Source organism: Venturia canescens, chromosome 1, assembly GCF_019457755.1.
Source record: "Venturia canescens isolate UGA chromosome 1, ASM1945775v1, whole genome shotgun sequence".
Classification (NCBI taxonomy): Eukaryota; Metazoa; Arthropoda; class Insecta; order Hymenoptera; family Ichneumonidae; genus Venturia; species Venturia canescens.
In genome coordinates this window covers 37,609,410-37,621,553 of record NC_057421.1, presented here as the reverse complement: position 1 = coordinate 37,621,553, position 12,144 = coordinate 37,609,410, and the positions used below count along the sequence as shown (strand labels likewise).

At 33.6% G+C, this 12,144-nt stretch overlaps 4 protein-coding genes across 4 annotated transcripts; 2 read left to right on the top strand and 2 right to left on the bottom strand.

Moving 5' to 3' along the window:
- Positions 1-1,327: 1,327 nt before the first annotated feature.
- LOC122406162 (ubiquitin-like protein 4A) lies at positions 1,328-3,599 on the top strand. The gene is made up of 3 exons (XM_043411441.1): positions 1,328-1,717; positions 1,801-1,906; positions 2,299-3,599. Exons 1-3 carry the CDS (start codon positions 1,670-1,672, stop codon positions 2,604-2,606), a joined length of 462 nt encoding a protein of 153 aa, XP_043267376.1. The 5' UTR covers positions 1,328-1,669; the 3' UTR covers positions 2,607-3,599.
- Positions 3,026-5,347, bottom strand: Gem2 (Gemin 2). Its single transcript, XM_043411415.1, has 5 exons — positions 5,117-5,347; positions 4,935-5,019; positions 4,172-4,330; positions 3,793-4,086; positions 3,026-3,210 (listed from the first exon to the last, which is right to left on the bottom strand). The coding sequence occupies exons 1-5, from the start codon at positions 5,221-5,223 to the stop codon at positions 3,118-3,120; spliced, it is 738 nt and encodes a 245-aa protein (XP_043267350.1). The 5' UTR covers positions 5,224-5,347; the 3' UTR covers positions 3,026-3,117.
- An 82-nt stretch (positions 5,348-5,429) lies between these two features.
- On the top strand, positions 5,430-10,347 carry udt (protein undicht). The gene is made up of 9 exons (XM_043411403.1): positions 5,430-5,630; positions 5,819-6,070; positions 6,446-6,603; positions 6,697-6,844; positions 7,096-7,522; positions 7,780-7,934; positions 8,004-8,243; positions 8,634-8,866; positions 9,148-10,347. The coding sequence occupies exons 1-9, from the start codon at positions 5,573-5,575 to the stop codon at positions 9,328-9,330; spliced, it is 1,854 nt and encodes a 617-aa protein (XP_043267338.1). The 5' UTR covers positions 5,430-5,572; the 3' UTR covers positions 9,331-10,347.
- LOC122406168 (protein FAM32A-like) lies at positions 10,152-12,009 on the bottom strand. Its single transcript, XM_043411453.1, has 3 exons — positions 11,491-12,009; positions 11,281-11,410; positions 10,152-10,509 (listed from the first exon to the last, which is right to left on the bottom strand). Exons 1-3 carry the CDS (start codon positions 11,574-11,576, stop codon positions 10,387-10,389), a joined length of 339 nt encoding a protein of 112 aa, XP_043267388.1. The 5' UTR covers positions 11,577-12,009; the 3' UTR covers positions 10,152-10,386.
- Between the last annotated feature and the right edge of the window lie 135 nt (positions 12,010-12,144).

Sequence of the window (12,144 nt, the reverse complement as noted above, 5' to 3'; positions counted from 1 at the left end):
TGTTTTCGTGTCTTTTATCGATTCGCACGATCTTAAGTTCTTTTATTTTGTAATTTAGATGACCGATCAGTTGCTTCAGCGAGATTGAATTTACTGTTAAAATTATGAAATAACTGTTAAAGTTACAATAATTGATAAAATTATGACCGCTACCAATTTTTATTGGTTTCTATTTTATTTGTTTATCGATTGATTGAAAAAAATTAAATCGTAAAAAAAGATTATTTTAGTCATTCAGGATAAAGTAGGATTTCACGTGTCGTATTTTGTGCCCCGTTTTCTCAATGCACTGGAATATAAAATGCGTAACGATAACAGCGCGCTTACGTTCCACGCCAGTCCTCACCCTACGCCCACCGCGCCGGGTGAGGAGTGAAGACTCCGCCGGCTCCGTCCGGTGTCCGCCCGTCACCCCTCTCTCCCGTTGGCTGACCGAACGCCTCTATCCCCACTCCGCTCTGCTACTACGCTACGTAGCGAATAGTCCAAACACGACGACCAACGCGCGAAACGTAAACACGTGAAGAACGAAAACAAACCGAACGAATTATCCAAAATCCATTCGTAAATATTCACCGATTAATTGCTATAATTATCAATACACAAAATTGTATGTACCGAACCGTTGAATAAATTATGATCATCCATTAAAATTATACATTATTTGTGGCACTCTAATATTTATATATTAAGGTATTTTTATCAAATTTTAATTAATATTTTTTTATTTTTAACCTGGAAAACTACTTCACCAGAAAAGTGAGGTGTGACGTAATATGATAGAACATTTTTGGAGTAGAAATATTTTCTGGTGGACATTTTTTAAATTATTTATTTTCATGGTACAGCCGTTACAGTTTATACATTTACGAATAAAAATGTTCTCTGGAGGAGTTGATATGTGGTAGCTGTGCAATCAAAATTAAATTCATGGTGCAGTTGTTAAGGGATAGTATTTGGTCCATGGTAGAAATACGAAACTTGATTTGTTGGGTGTAGATGAATTTTGGTATAGATGTTTCTGGTAGAATTAAATTTTGGTAGAAATGTTTCTGGTCGAACTGTAATGTGTCGTTTAACACGAAACCAACTCTTGAATTCAATTACCAACAAAATCAAGAGAATCTCTGTCGTCGAATCTTTTTTTTTTTTTTTATTGAATACAAAAAGAGAAGGCTACGGCATCGCCATCTAGCCTCAGATGTGTACACTCATATCCCGGCTTATTACGTACGCTGATCAAGAAGGTACATATTGAGTATCACGCGTCCAAGTAGAATGTACCCATAGTTATACGAAATAAAGCTTACAGCGAGAGCCGACAGATGACAGATAACTGCAGAAACAACTAACCGAAATTATTACGTCGAACATATTGTTGTTTTGTTTAAGTGGAAGAAAAATTGTTTGCTAGGTGAATGTTTGTGACTACATTTCGACGACAACGCGAGTGTTTCATAAATCGTTACATTGTTTTTATGTTTATTTTCCTCCAATGATTAAACATATACTACAGTCGTAATCTCAGACAATTCTAGTGAACATAGCCTCGTCGCGTAAAATGTACCAATCTTTACATGCACCTACTGACTCGTACAATCGAAAAATTTGATCCATTACATACATAGCAGGTTATATTTTTAGTCGAAGTTATTAAATATTTTGTAAAATGAAATTAGTTGTGAAAATATTGCAGGGTGAAGAGTGCACTGTTGAGGTTTGTAACATCATTTCTCTCAATTACCATTTTATTGCATTATATTTCTTAAATAATTGATGGAATAATGTTGTTTCTTATAGATATCTCCAACAGACACTGTTTGCATTCTCAAAAATCGAGTTAAAGAACTTCTCGGAGTTGAAGTATCGCAACAAAAATTGATCTTCTTGGGCAAAGCTCTTTCAGGTTGTTACTTCTAGATATTTTAAGAAACTCTTCAATTATGAATCTATATCAGCAATTATTCCAGAACCATTTTAATATGAATTAAATTGTTCTCCAATATATACAGAGTTAACTTTGATCATGTTGGAAAAAAATTTGTAAATTAGCAAATTGAAATAAGTTATTGATCTGCATAGGTTAGAAAAATGTACAATAATTTTTAATTCTCCATTATCATTTTCTTTTTGAGTGATGACAAAAAACTTGGAAAAATTGAAGAACCATATTCCAAAACTAGGTTATATATAATACCCAACTCAAACACAAAATAAAAATTTCAATACGAATTGCACTAATCAAAAGCTAAATAGTTAGTGACTCATTGAAGTGGAAAAAATTTGATACAATTTCAGATGAAAATCCATTGAGTTTCTATCCTGGAATCAAAGATGGCTGCAGACTATACCTGGTGGTAAAAAAAGATCTGTGCAACTCAATTCAAAGTTCAAGCGAAGCAAAAACACCTACCCCCAAATCTGGTATTGCCATTCTCAAGGAAGAGATGACGAGAATCCTAAAACAATATTACACACCCACAGAAACGGATGCGATACTCAACGAACTGATAAAGGAATTGAGAAAAAAAGTTGACAGCTTGACTTACGATGACTTGGAAAGATTAGCGACTGCGCTCATACAAGATCAAGAAACAAGCACTTAGATAATTATCTGCTATCATTGGCTTATTATTTAATTTTTCTCTTTACTTGCTATTGTTTATTATCCTGCAGCATATTTCCACCCACGAAAACTCAAAGAAATTTCTAATTAACAAGAAAAGTAGCTCTTTCACAAGATATTGAAGTTGGTGTCGTTGAAATGTTCGTAAGATATTTTTTACTTCTTAATTCCACACTTCCATACAATAATTATCACGATTTTACTCATTTCATCAAAAATTTGTAACACAAAGTCAAAAAGAATTACCCTCATTTACAAATTATTTTTGAAAAACTTAAAATTACAATTATTCTCAATTTTGGTAGTGCAAATTTTTATATTTATCTCCTGAGGATACAAAAAAGAAACGACGGGCATAATTAACAACGCTTCAATGTAGAAAATGATACAACATGTAAGAGTCTATCGAACAATTGCATTGTATGAAAATTGTATTCTAAAAACGTAAATCGAGTCTCGTTTTGTACAATGTTATTATTTGGTGAATTATGTCATGAATCGACGAGGTCGAGTTGACGGAAATATCGAGCAACTAAGCAGATGAAGAGATTGAGCGTGTTCAATCGGTGCTCGTCACTCGAATCCTGAAACCGCAAATGAATCTACTTCATTATCACTGTAATATTCCAGCTGAATTATTTTTCGTTGAATCATAAAATTATCACGAAACGAAATTTTTTCAACAAAGTATTTACAGGATGCGAATCTAATTTTATTGACTGTTTCTTACGTTAATATTGAAAACAAATCTGCTCATATCAAAAGCAACTTAAAAAAACTCTGAAGCTGATTTTCGTAGTAGCTGTTTAAGAAAAAAATGAGAAAACTCCATCTTCTTGTTGATAAAAGTACAATAATAATAATAATACAAATTCGAATGTTTAAAGTATGTGAAAAATCATCTCTGTTATAGGAATATTCATTTTTTTATTGACACCCTTGAATAAATTGAAAATGAATTTCGAAAAAGTTATCCATCTTTGATTGTGATATTCTAGAATATATACCTGAAGCTTTTGAATCCTTTTTTTATAATTATATCAATTACAGACATAGCGCAGGGTGATATTCTTGGTGAGAATATTCTGCCAAAGACATTTTGTAGAAAATATCTTGTCTTTTTTACTCTGGTAGCCTAGCTCTGGAATGCTCATTTTTGAACCTACCATATCAACTCTAATAGCGGAACAAGCCCGTGCCAAGCTCCTTAAGCAAGAGCATGCATCCGGATTTAAGGGCAATTCCAGAACTGTGAGCAAAGCATAAATCCACTGCCCAACATGAGGTCGAATTTGATCTTCTGTTTCTATATTTTCAACGAGGTATTCCAAAACTTGTTCGACCATTGGATGGCTCATGGAAAATATTGTGCTGAGAGTGGGAGGATTAATCAAGTTTCCATCCATCGGTGACAGAGTTGTACAGAATTTTATCCAGCCAGACTGGTCATCAATCTCTGGCTAAATCAAAGTTATTCAAATTGTCATTTGTCTATGAACCCTGTCTCATGAGTTGATTTATACATATTTGAAAATTTATGAGTACAAGCGTCACCGCAGGAAGCTTCCAGCCTGAATTTGAATTGTGAATTCGACTTCTTAATCCGGCAATCTCAAGTCTCACGTCGGAAAAGTCTGCTATTTGACACTGCTGCCATTCTAAGGTTGGCTTTAGCTGATGCGGTGCTTCAATACATCCTGCCAACTGAATATAAAACATTTAACTTGGATTAACATAAATATTATTATCCATTCATATGAAAATAGACATTCGTTCGTTTTTTTATTGAGTCTACATTTGTTCCTATGACTTTTATAGGTTTTCCAGAGTCTGTCAAACTTGCAGGAAGGTTCTGGTGTGTTATGAAAATCTGTACCGATACTTAGAAGTCAATACATGATCTGTTGTATAGCCAAGTAATCAATTATCTGAATACTAGTTTGAACCAGAGCTGCTTGATGTGAGGAATTGCCAAACTAGACAGTCAATGCTATTGCGATCATGGAAATATTGACATTTATGTGAGAAAAATCCATTTAATTTGATTGAACTCGTGTATTTATGAATGTCAAGTAGTGTCCCAATTCATGACTTTTGAAATTAAAAGAAAAATATTGGAATCAATTGATAAAATCCTCAACTCGAGTGAATTAAAAATCAAGAAATAACCTGCAATTCAAAAAATTTTTCCCATCATGTGAATGATAATTTCATTTATCAATTATAAACAATGAAATAAAAACAATAACACGTGTCAATATTTACAAACGTGTCCGAATAGGTCGGGAAGTTATGTCGTTATACCTACAGTCTTGACATTAACAGTTGGTTTCTTGAGTCTTGACTCGTCAATTTCGGCCACCACTACGCTTTCGCATCTCTTGGCTTCTATTCTACAAAGTAAAAGAGTATGAAATTATGAAAAAGTCATGAAAAATCTACGTATAGAATTGGTTATGTACAATAAAATTATTCAGCATTGCAACTTACACAACACGTTTGATATAATCTTCGCCAGATGTTGGTGGCAAACTTAAATCAATCTCATCATTAATGTCACCAACAAAAAGAGCTGGTTCTTTTAAACAGTCATTCATAATAGCGATTCTTTTTTTACATGAACGAATTTAAGCCACGAGTGGTCACGCAGCGGAATTTTCAAATTTAAGAGATGTCTCCTTCGGTTCCCTACAAAACAACTCGATGAATATAATAACAATTATTCAGCTACTGTGTATATATCTGTATGTATGGATAAATAGCTGTAAGCATATCGTGTAGGGGGCGGACTAGTCGCCAAGAAGTTGTGCATTTTGGGTTGGGCACATTAGTTTGACTCACGCAACGTAGCTCCCAACAATTAGGAGCTACCGTTTTTTAATTTTTCATTAAAAACAAGATTTTCAACTCCGATGCAGATCTTCTACTCACAAATTACATAATATAATGAAAATGGACACGTTTAATCCTGTCACGCTGTTATTATTCGTAGCCTTGTATTCTGGTAAGCGTGATAAGTATTTTTTATTTCGTTATGTCTCGCCATGCGTTTATCAAATTCGAAACGTCGTTCAACGCTTCTGAAACATGAGATTTTTTTAATGAGTAATAATATTATGATTCTACAGTACTTCTTCGGATAAGAGAGAAATGAGTATTAGATTTTTACTTAATAAAATACTTATTTAACAGTTCCAGTATTTACGGAAGAAGCACAAAACGGTTGTGAAATTCCTTTGGTAATGAGAAATACCTGGTTTTCTTGGGAAAATGGAAAAAATACACTATATGAAATAAATGCTGAGAGCATGAGTAACCGAGGATATTGCATCGCCATGGCTGAAAAACGACGATTGCACTATACTTTTGTGTTCCAAAATGATCAGTGCTACTATTGTGTTAAACTTATTGTTCGGACTGTTAACATTTTGGAGAAAGTTGAAAGTAAGTTTAATATTGATAAGTTACTCCATTCCACCCATAGTCGACAATTTTGTTTTTGCATTATAATAATGAATTCTTTGGGAAAACTACAAAATAAAAATTAATCCTGACCTATAACTGTTAGAAAATATTATTCAGAACCATACTAATAAAATGTTCTTTCATTTTTTATAATACTCTTGAAAAATTGTAAAAAATTTTTGAAAAGATGTTAGTGATCTTAATAGTAGTTTTGGAAAGTTTTAAGCAGTTCATCATACATTTTTTAAAACTCAAAGAGCATTAACATATTCGCAATAAAACAGCATGGACCCATTAATTTGTCCACGTTGATTGAATATCAGATTAATTTGTTTATGTTGTTTTCTTCAACAGCTGCGTGTGTCAACTTAAAGATAGGAGATCATCCAACAGTAGAAAACGTGTGCCGAGGATTAGATGAAGATCAGCAGTTGATAACGTTATTTGCAGAAAATCATGTTCCAGTTAATTGCAGATCATCTCTCGAGGGTGTATGGCAATTTGCATACCAGGTGAGATATAATTTCGAGCCTCCACCAAAATTGTATATTCATCCTTGATAATCAATTCTAACTGAATGAAATTGTTTTATTTTTTCACATTAGAATCGATTCCGATTCAGAGGAGAATGCAATCATCCTGAAGCAAGAATAACCTCTTGTCAAACTCCGGGTACACAGTTTCTCATCACCAATCAAAAATTCAATATAACTTACAGAAAATGTAGCAACATGAAAGGAACTTTTGACGGATGTGAGTAGTGAAATTCTGCTATAACTTTACATTTTTGTCGTATTTTCCAGCTAATCTTCTATTTTTTATATTGTTTTCTTATACCTTTCATATCCACCTGTAATTTTTACATATTCCATTTGTTTGTTAATGGGATGTTTTGACTGAATCCCAGAGTCAATAAATGCAAATAGATGCTTATGCAGTGTGAATGCATCAGATTAACTTGCTTTTGGATCCCTTGGATGTAAAGACGAATTTTTATTTTCCAGTGGTAGAATACAGTTGCCTGGGCGACTGGTTTGTGGGCAAAAATCACTTTTTTGCTGTGGCGAATACAAAAGAATCTCGAAAAGATGAAAAGTATCGTTGTTTCCTGAAAAATCGTGACGACGATCTTTACATCGGTGCATCAATAACAGCCGAATGTAACACTCTGAGGACGGTGGAGAAAAGTCCCGAGCGATTGCACATTACTCCCGTAAAATCCGAGGTTGTCGTGCCTGGTTGTAGATTGCCACTGAATATGTCTGGCGAATGGATCAACACTGCCAATATCGATGCCGATTTGTTTATCAATGAGACACACATGATCGAAACTTGGTATCCTGACGAAGGACGATACAGGCAGAATATTTACGTTTGTCGTGAACAACGAGATACCCGAATTATGATGGCTCGATTGCCAGTCGATGGGTGGTATGTTGAAAATGAACAAGTGGATTAAAAATCTAAGGAAAAACGGTCCACAAAGCGATATTTTGAAATGATTGAAGCCTCACTTTGGCTATCAGTTTCTCACGGTTCAGATCAACCAAAAAAAATATTTCTCGTTTAATTTTAAATATTTTATTTTCAATAACGATAATGTTCAACATAAAAACTTTCGGACATTTTCATTGGTCAGTTCCTCAAAACTAACACAAGTAATATTAAAAAATTTATTTGTTTTCCAGTCAAAAGGATTACATATGCTTTGATTTCGTACCACGGCATCACAACATAATCAGATACAGGCGTGGATTGGCTGTTATAAAGGATGATTTTTCGACGGTGTGCTCTTGGGTTCAGTTCCAGAACAAGATCGATTGGAGATACGATTTATTCGTGGGTAAGTTTCACCACGAAAATGGTTTTTCGATTTCACGCGTGACAGAATATTAACAAATATTAATTGTAGCCAAAAATCCTGTGCCCGTGCGATGTCCTGTTGCTGGAAAATATAACTTCACGCAGAAAGGCGAAATAAAATTCGAAACAAGAATTCTCGGTGGTATTACATTATCTCCGCGTCATAACACGAACTGTACATTCAGAGCATCAGATTTTTCGGTATGTGATGCTGAACAAAAGGAGATCGCTATCGATGAGACTTATTGTCTCACTGTCGATCATTTGGGACATCCTAAAGACATTTACAGTAAGTCGTCAAATTGTGTTTATACTCCAACACTATTATGACGTAAATTTTTGCCTAAAAATTAAGATGAAATTATTGTCAGGTCCTTAAATCTAATATAAGTGTAGAAATTACATTTAATTGTCATTGCGAATAGATTATTTTTTTAACCTTAGACTGGTCAAAATCCAAGTGCAAAAGATAATAATGTCCCATGCTTCCAAAGTCGTACCTGTACACAAATACCTTTATGCACAGTCACATTTATAGGCCACAAATAAATTAACTAGCTAATTTTCATATGAAATATTATCTTATTGATTTTACAATGTGATTTCCTACAAATTATTGTTTCAGTTTCATATTTCATTCACATTTTTACTAATTAACTGGTTCCATTTTGTCTCTCAGGTGAACCCGATTATCGAATGAAATGCATTGGTTTTTGGAAGGAGAATCTCAAATCGTATCTAATTACATATGACGAACTCGACCCGTTCAGTAGATATCGTTGTTGGGTTTATCAGCGGGCAGATTTGAACAGAGTTTTAATGTCTCAAGCCCTTGGTCCCTTTTGCGCGATTAATCAAGATGTAGGAAGTGACAACTCGAGTCAGGGTGCTGCAGTCTCCCTAGATCTGAGGGTAAGTTCCGAGAAATCTCTATTCTTTCATTGTAATCAACTTCTGATATGGTGGCATAGAAACACATAAGAACTTTGAAATTTATCCTATGTCTGAAGAGCTTTTTGCTTTTCAATTCAGTAATAAATATCTACAAATAAAAAGTCCTCAAATTTTTTCCTACGTCAAAAAATGAAACCATTTAAAAAATCATTAGAAGCTCGTTAATATCGGTCTATTATCTCCCTTACTTGCACTACTAAATTACAGAAGAAATGTACCATATGAAAATAATTTAACAGGAATACGAGCGTGAACGCGATCAATGTCCCTTGTACTTCGACGATGGTGCAGATCCATGGGCACCAACTTCAAGTATGATCAAAGTATTCCATTTCAGAGACGGAGTGAGTGGATTGACACCGTCCATTTTATTGTCCACTCTCGCCGTTTCAATCCTCCTTTTACTGAATCTTAGAAATTGATTTTTATGCGGCTCTCGACATATAAACATCGACAAATAGTTCATATTATATGCAATATAACATGATATATTGCGATATATTATCACTAGCACGGTTACAAAAAAAAAACAAGAAAGTCATTTTTGATCATGTCGTTTCCCGAAATTCTAATAGAATTCGTTGAAAAAATTATTTCACGCTTCTCTCAAACTTTCGAGAAGAATTTTAATTTTTCCATTTTTTCCATTATATTTTCACTACGAAAAATGAATCGAAACTACGTATACTTTTGAATTTTCTTATGTAACCTCGATCCTATATCGATCCAGATCGTCGATCATCACAAGTGGTAAGACATTTTTCAAACCGTTCTGAAAATCTTACAAAACTAGTTGATGAACACACTAAAAAATATCACACTAAAACGGCCTGATATTTATCGTTTAATTGTAAAATTTTTCCAAAAAAATGACGTCATTTAAAAACGACACAATGTTGTCGACGTAGAGGTAGTTTAACAACACCGTTGAACTCTAGTTTTATCAATGGAAAAATAAGGGGCCGCAAATACCACAGTGTTCAAAACGAATATTAGTTTTTGTAAAAAGATCTTCGTATCTACACGTACGGTTGTTCTCGTAATCAAATTCCGTCCAATCAAGTAATTTCTAAGTGCCTTTATGTAATCGTACAAATTTCTACAACCTCTCAAACGCTTTACTATTTGAGATTTTTTTTACTAGGTTTTGATATTTACATAAGTCATTTTTTTCCATGTTCATTGTGCGCCTGGCTTAATAAGCTGTAAGATATACATAATCATTGTATAAAAATCACAGAACTAAAAAACGCACATCTTTTTATTGATAGATTTTTCTTTTGCTTATTTTTATACACATCGGTTGTATGTCGTTGAATAATTAATTCTTGTTAATACCTCACACCAACGACACAAAATTATATTGACTTAAAAGGATACAACGCATTAAAAGTGAATTGTACACAAAAGAATAAACTTATATATTGAACTATTATAAATTTTTTGCATAGATTTATTTTAAGGAAAATCCTTCTCTTCTATTTCGTCCAGCTGACCTTCGGTATGTCAAAGTGTTCGGTAAGACTATCCAAATGACGATTGAACTCTTCCACTCTTTGCTTGTGAGTCATTGAGGCTTTCTGCTTTATTCTTTCTGTTTGCTGTAAAAAAAATATTTCTAATTTTTGTAAAAAGTAAAATGATAATTGAAATTAAAATTTGGACCCGTCTGATCAAAAGCAAAGTCCAAATTCAAAACGATTTGTAAAATAAATTAACATGAAAAAAAAATTGAATTTAAGTCAAGATAACATGAGTTGGAGTTAAATTTTAAGAACATTTTTTTTATGTCGTTATTTCACCAAAGTTCAACCTCCTTCAAAATAAATTTATTTATTCCAAACTTCATAAGTATATTTAATAGATTCCACAAAGCCACAAACCATTTTAGATATTGTTCTAAACAATTCTAAAAGTTTCTTGGAAACTGCAAATACAAGCGAATTTCATGTATATGGATGAAAAAATCACAGCAACATGTAAGGAACTTAGTTTGGGAATAAATTTCTCTCGGACAAGGTATTCTGAGAGCTTGAGATTTTCCCAGATGACTTTATTCACAGTGTATTCAATATTTCTTATTGATATTTATCAATTCAATTAGCACATGGAAGTAATTGTAAAATTTTGTCGAGTATTGCAAGAATCCAAGATTTTTCCTGTTACTTGAAATTCTTAACATTTTCATATAGCCCAGAACATAGAAGTGTACCAAAAACCAAACTCCAGTGTAATAGATTCTGATACGGAAGCAGCTACACATAACAGTTTCCTAAGGGACTATTCCCTTAGAATGCTTCTACATCTACTATATTTTTGAGTTACCTGGTAAAGAGAAAAAACCGCTACATAATGAGTCAAAATGTGCTTACCATTTTTTCTTGCATTTTTTGGAAAGCTAGTTCAGCTTTCGTCCTTCGAACTTCAACAGTTTCAGGCTTTTCTTCTTCAACAATTTTAGAGACTTCACCCAATTTTTTCTTTTTCCCCTTATGTTTTTTCCTAAAAACGTAACAAAGCATGAATTTCTATTTAGTTAATATTAATTCAATAAAAGAAGAAAGAATTTATTGTTTGTTTACTTTTTGCTGATGGTCTCGTCGTTCTTTAACTTCAATGCTCCTTTCGCAACGTGCGCGTACGGATCATCCTCCGACTGCGACGGCATTTCAAACTTCTTAATTGCAATGCGACAACTGCTTTTATTTATTTTGTTTATCGACCTCGTTGTCAAATAACGAACGTTATAATGTATTTTCTCTGTTGCAACTGACAGAAGATGTTATTCATGTCTAACCAAATACTGATAGTTGACGTAAATTATTTTTCCCCAGACTGAACACTATACCGCCACCTAGTGGTAAGCTTTTCGTAGGAAACATTCAAAATCGGAGATTTCCATTTTTTTCCTTTTGGAAAACTCGTTATACAGTTATCAAAAAGTTCAACCTTCCTCAAAGTGTAGTTCTAAACACGAATCAACTTAAAAATATAAAGCAAATGCAAAACAGTATGAAAGTCAATGCATTGAAATTGGAGTACGAGTGTACGATGAAAATGCTCTTGGCCAGCGATTGTTCATGTGGTTCATGTGTTTGAGACTGTTGACTGGTCATTGATATAGTATCGTAGTATATAGAGAATCATCTCGAGATTCTCGGTGTTATATCCATTCACCACTACGGCGGTTACTTGAACTAACTAGTGGCATCAGCCGCTTTTGCAGTCCCCATGGT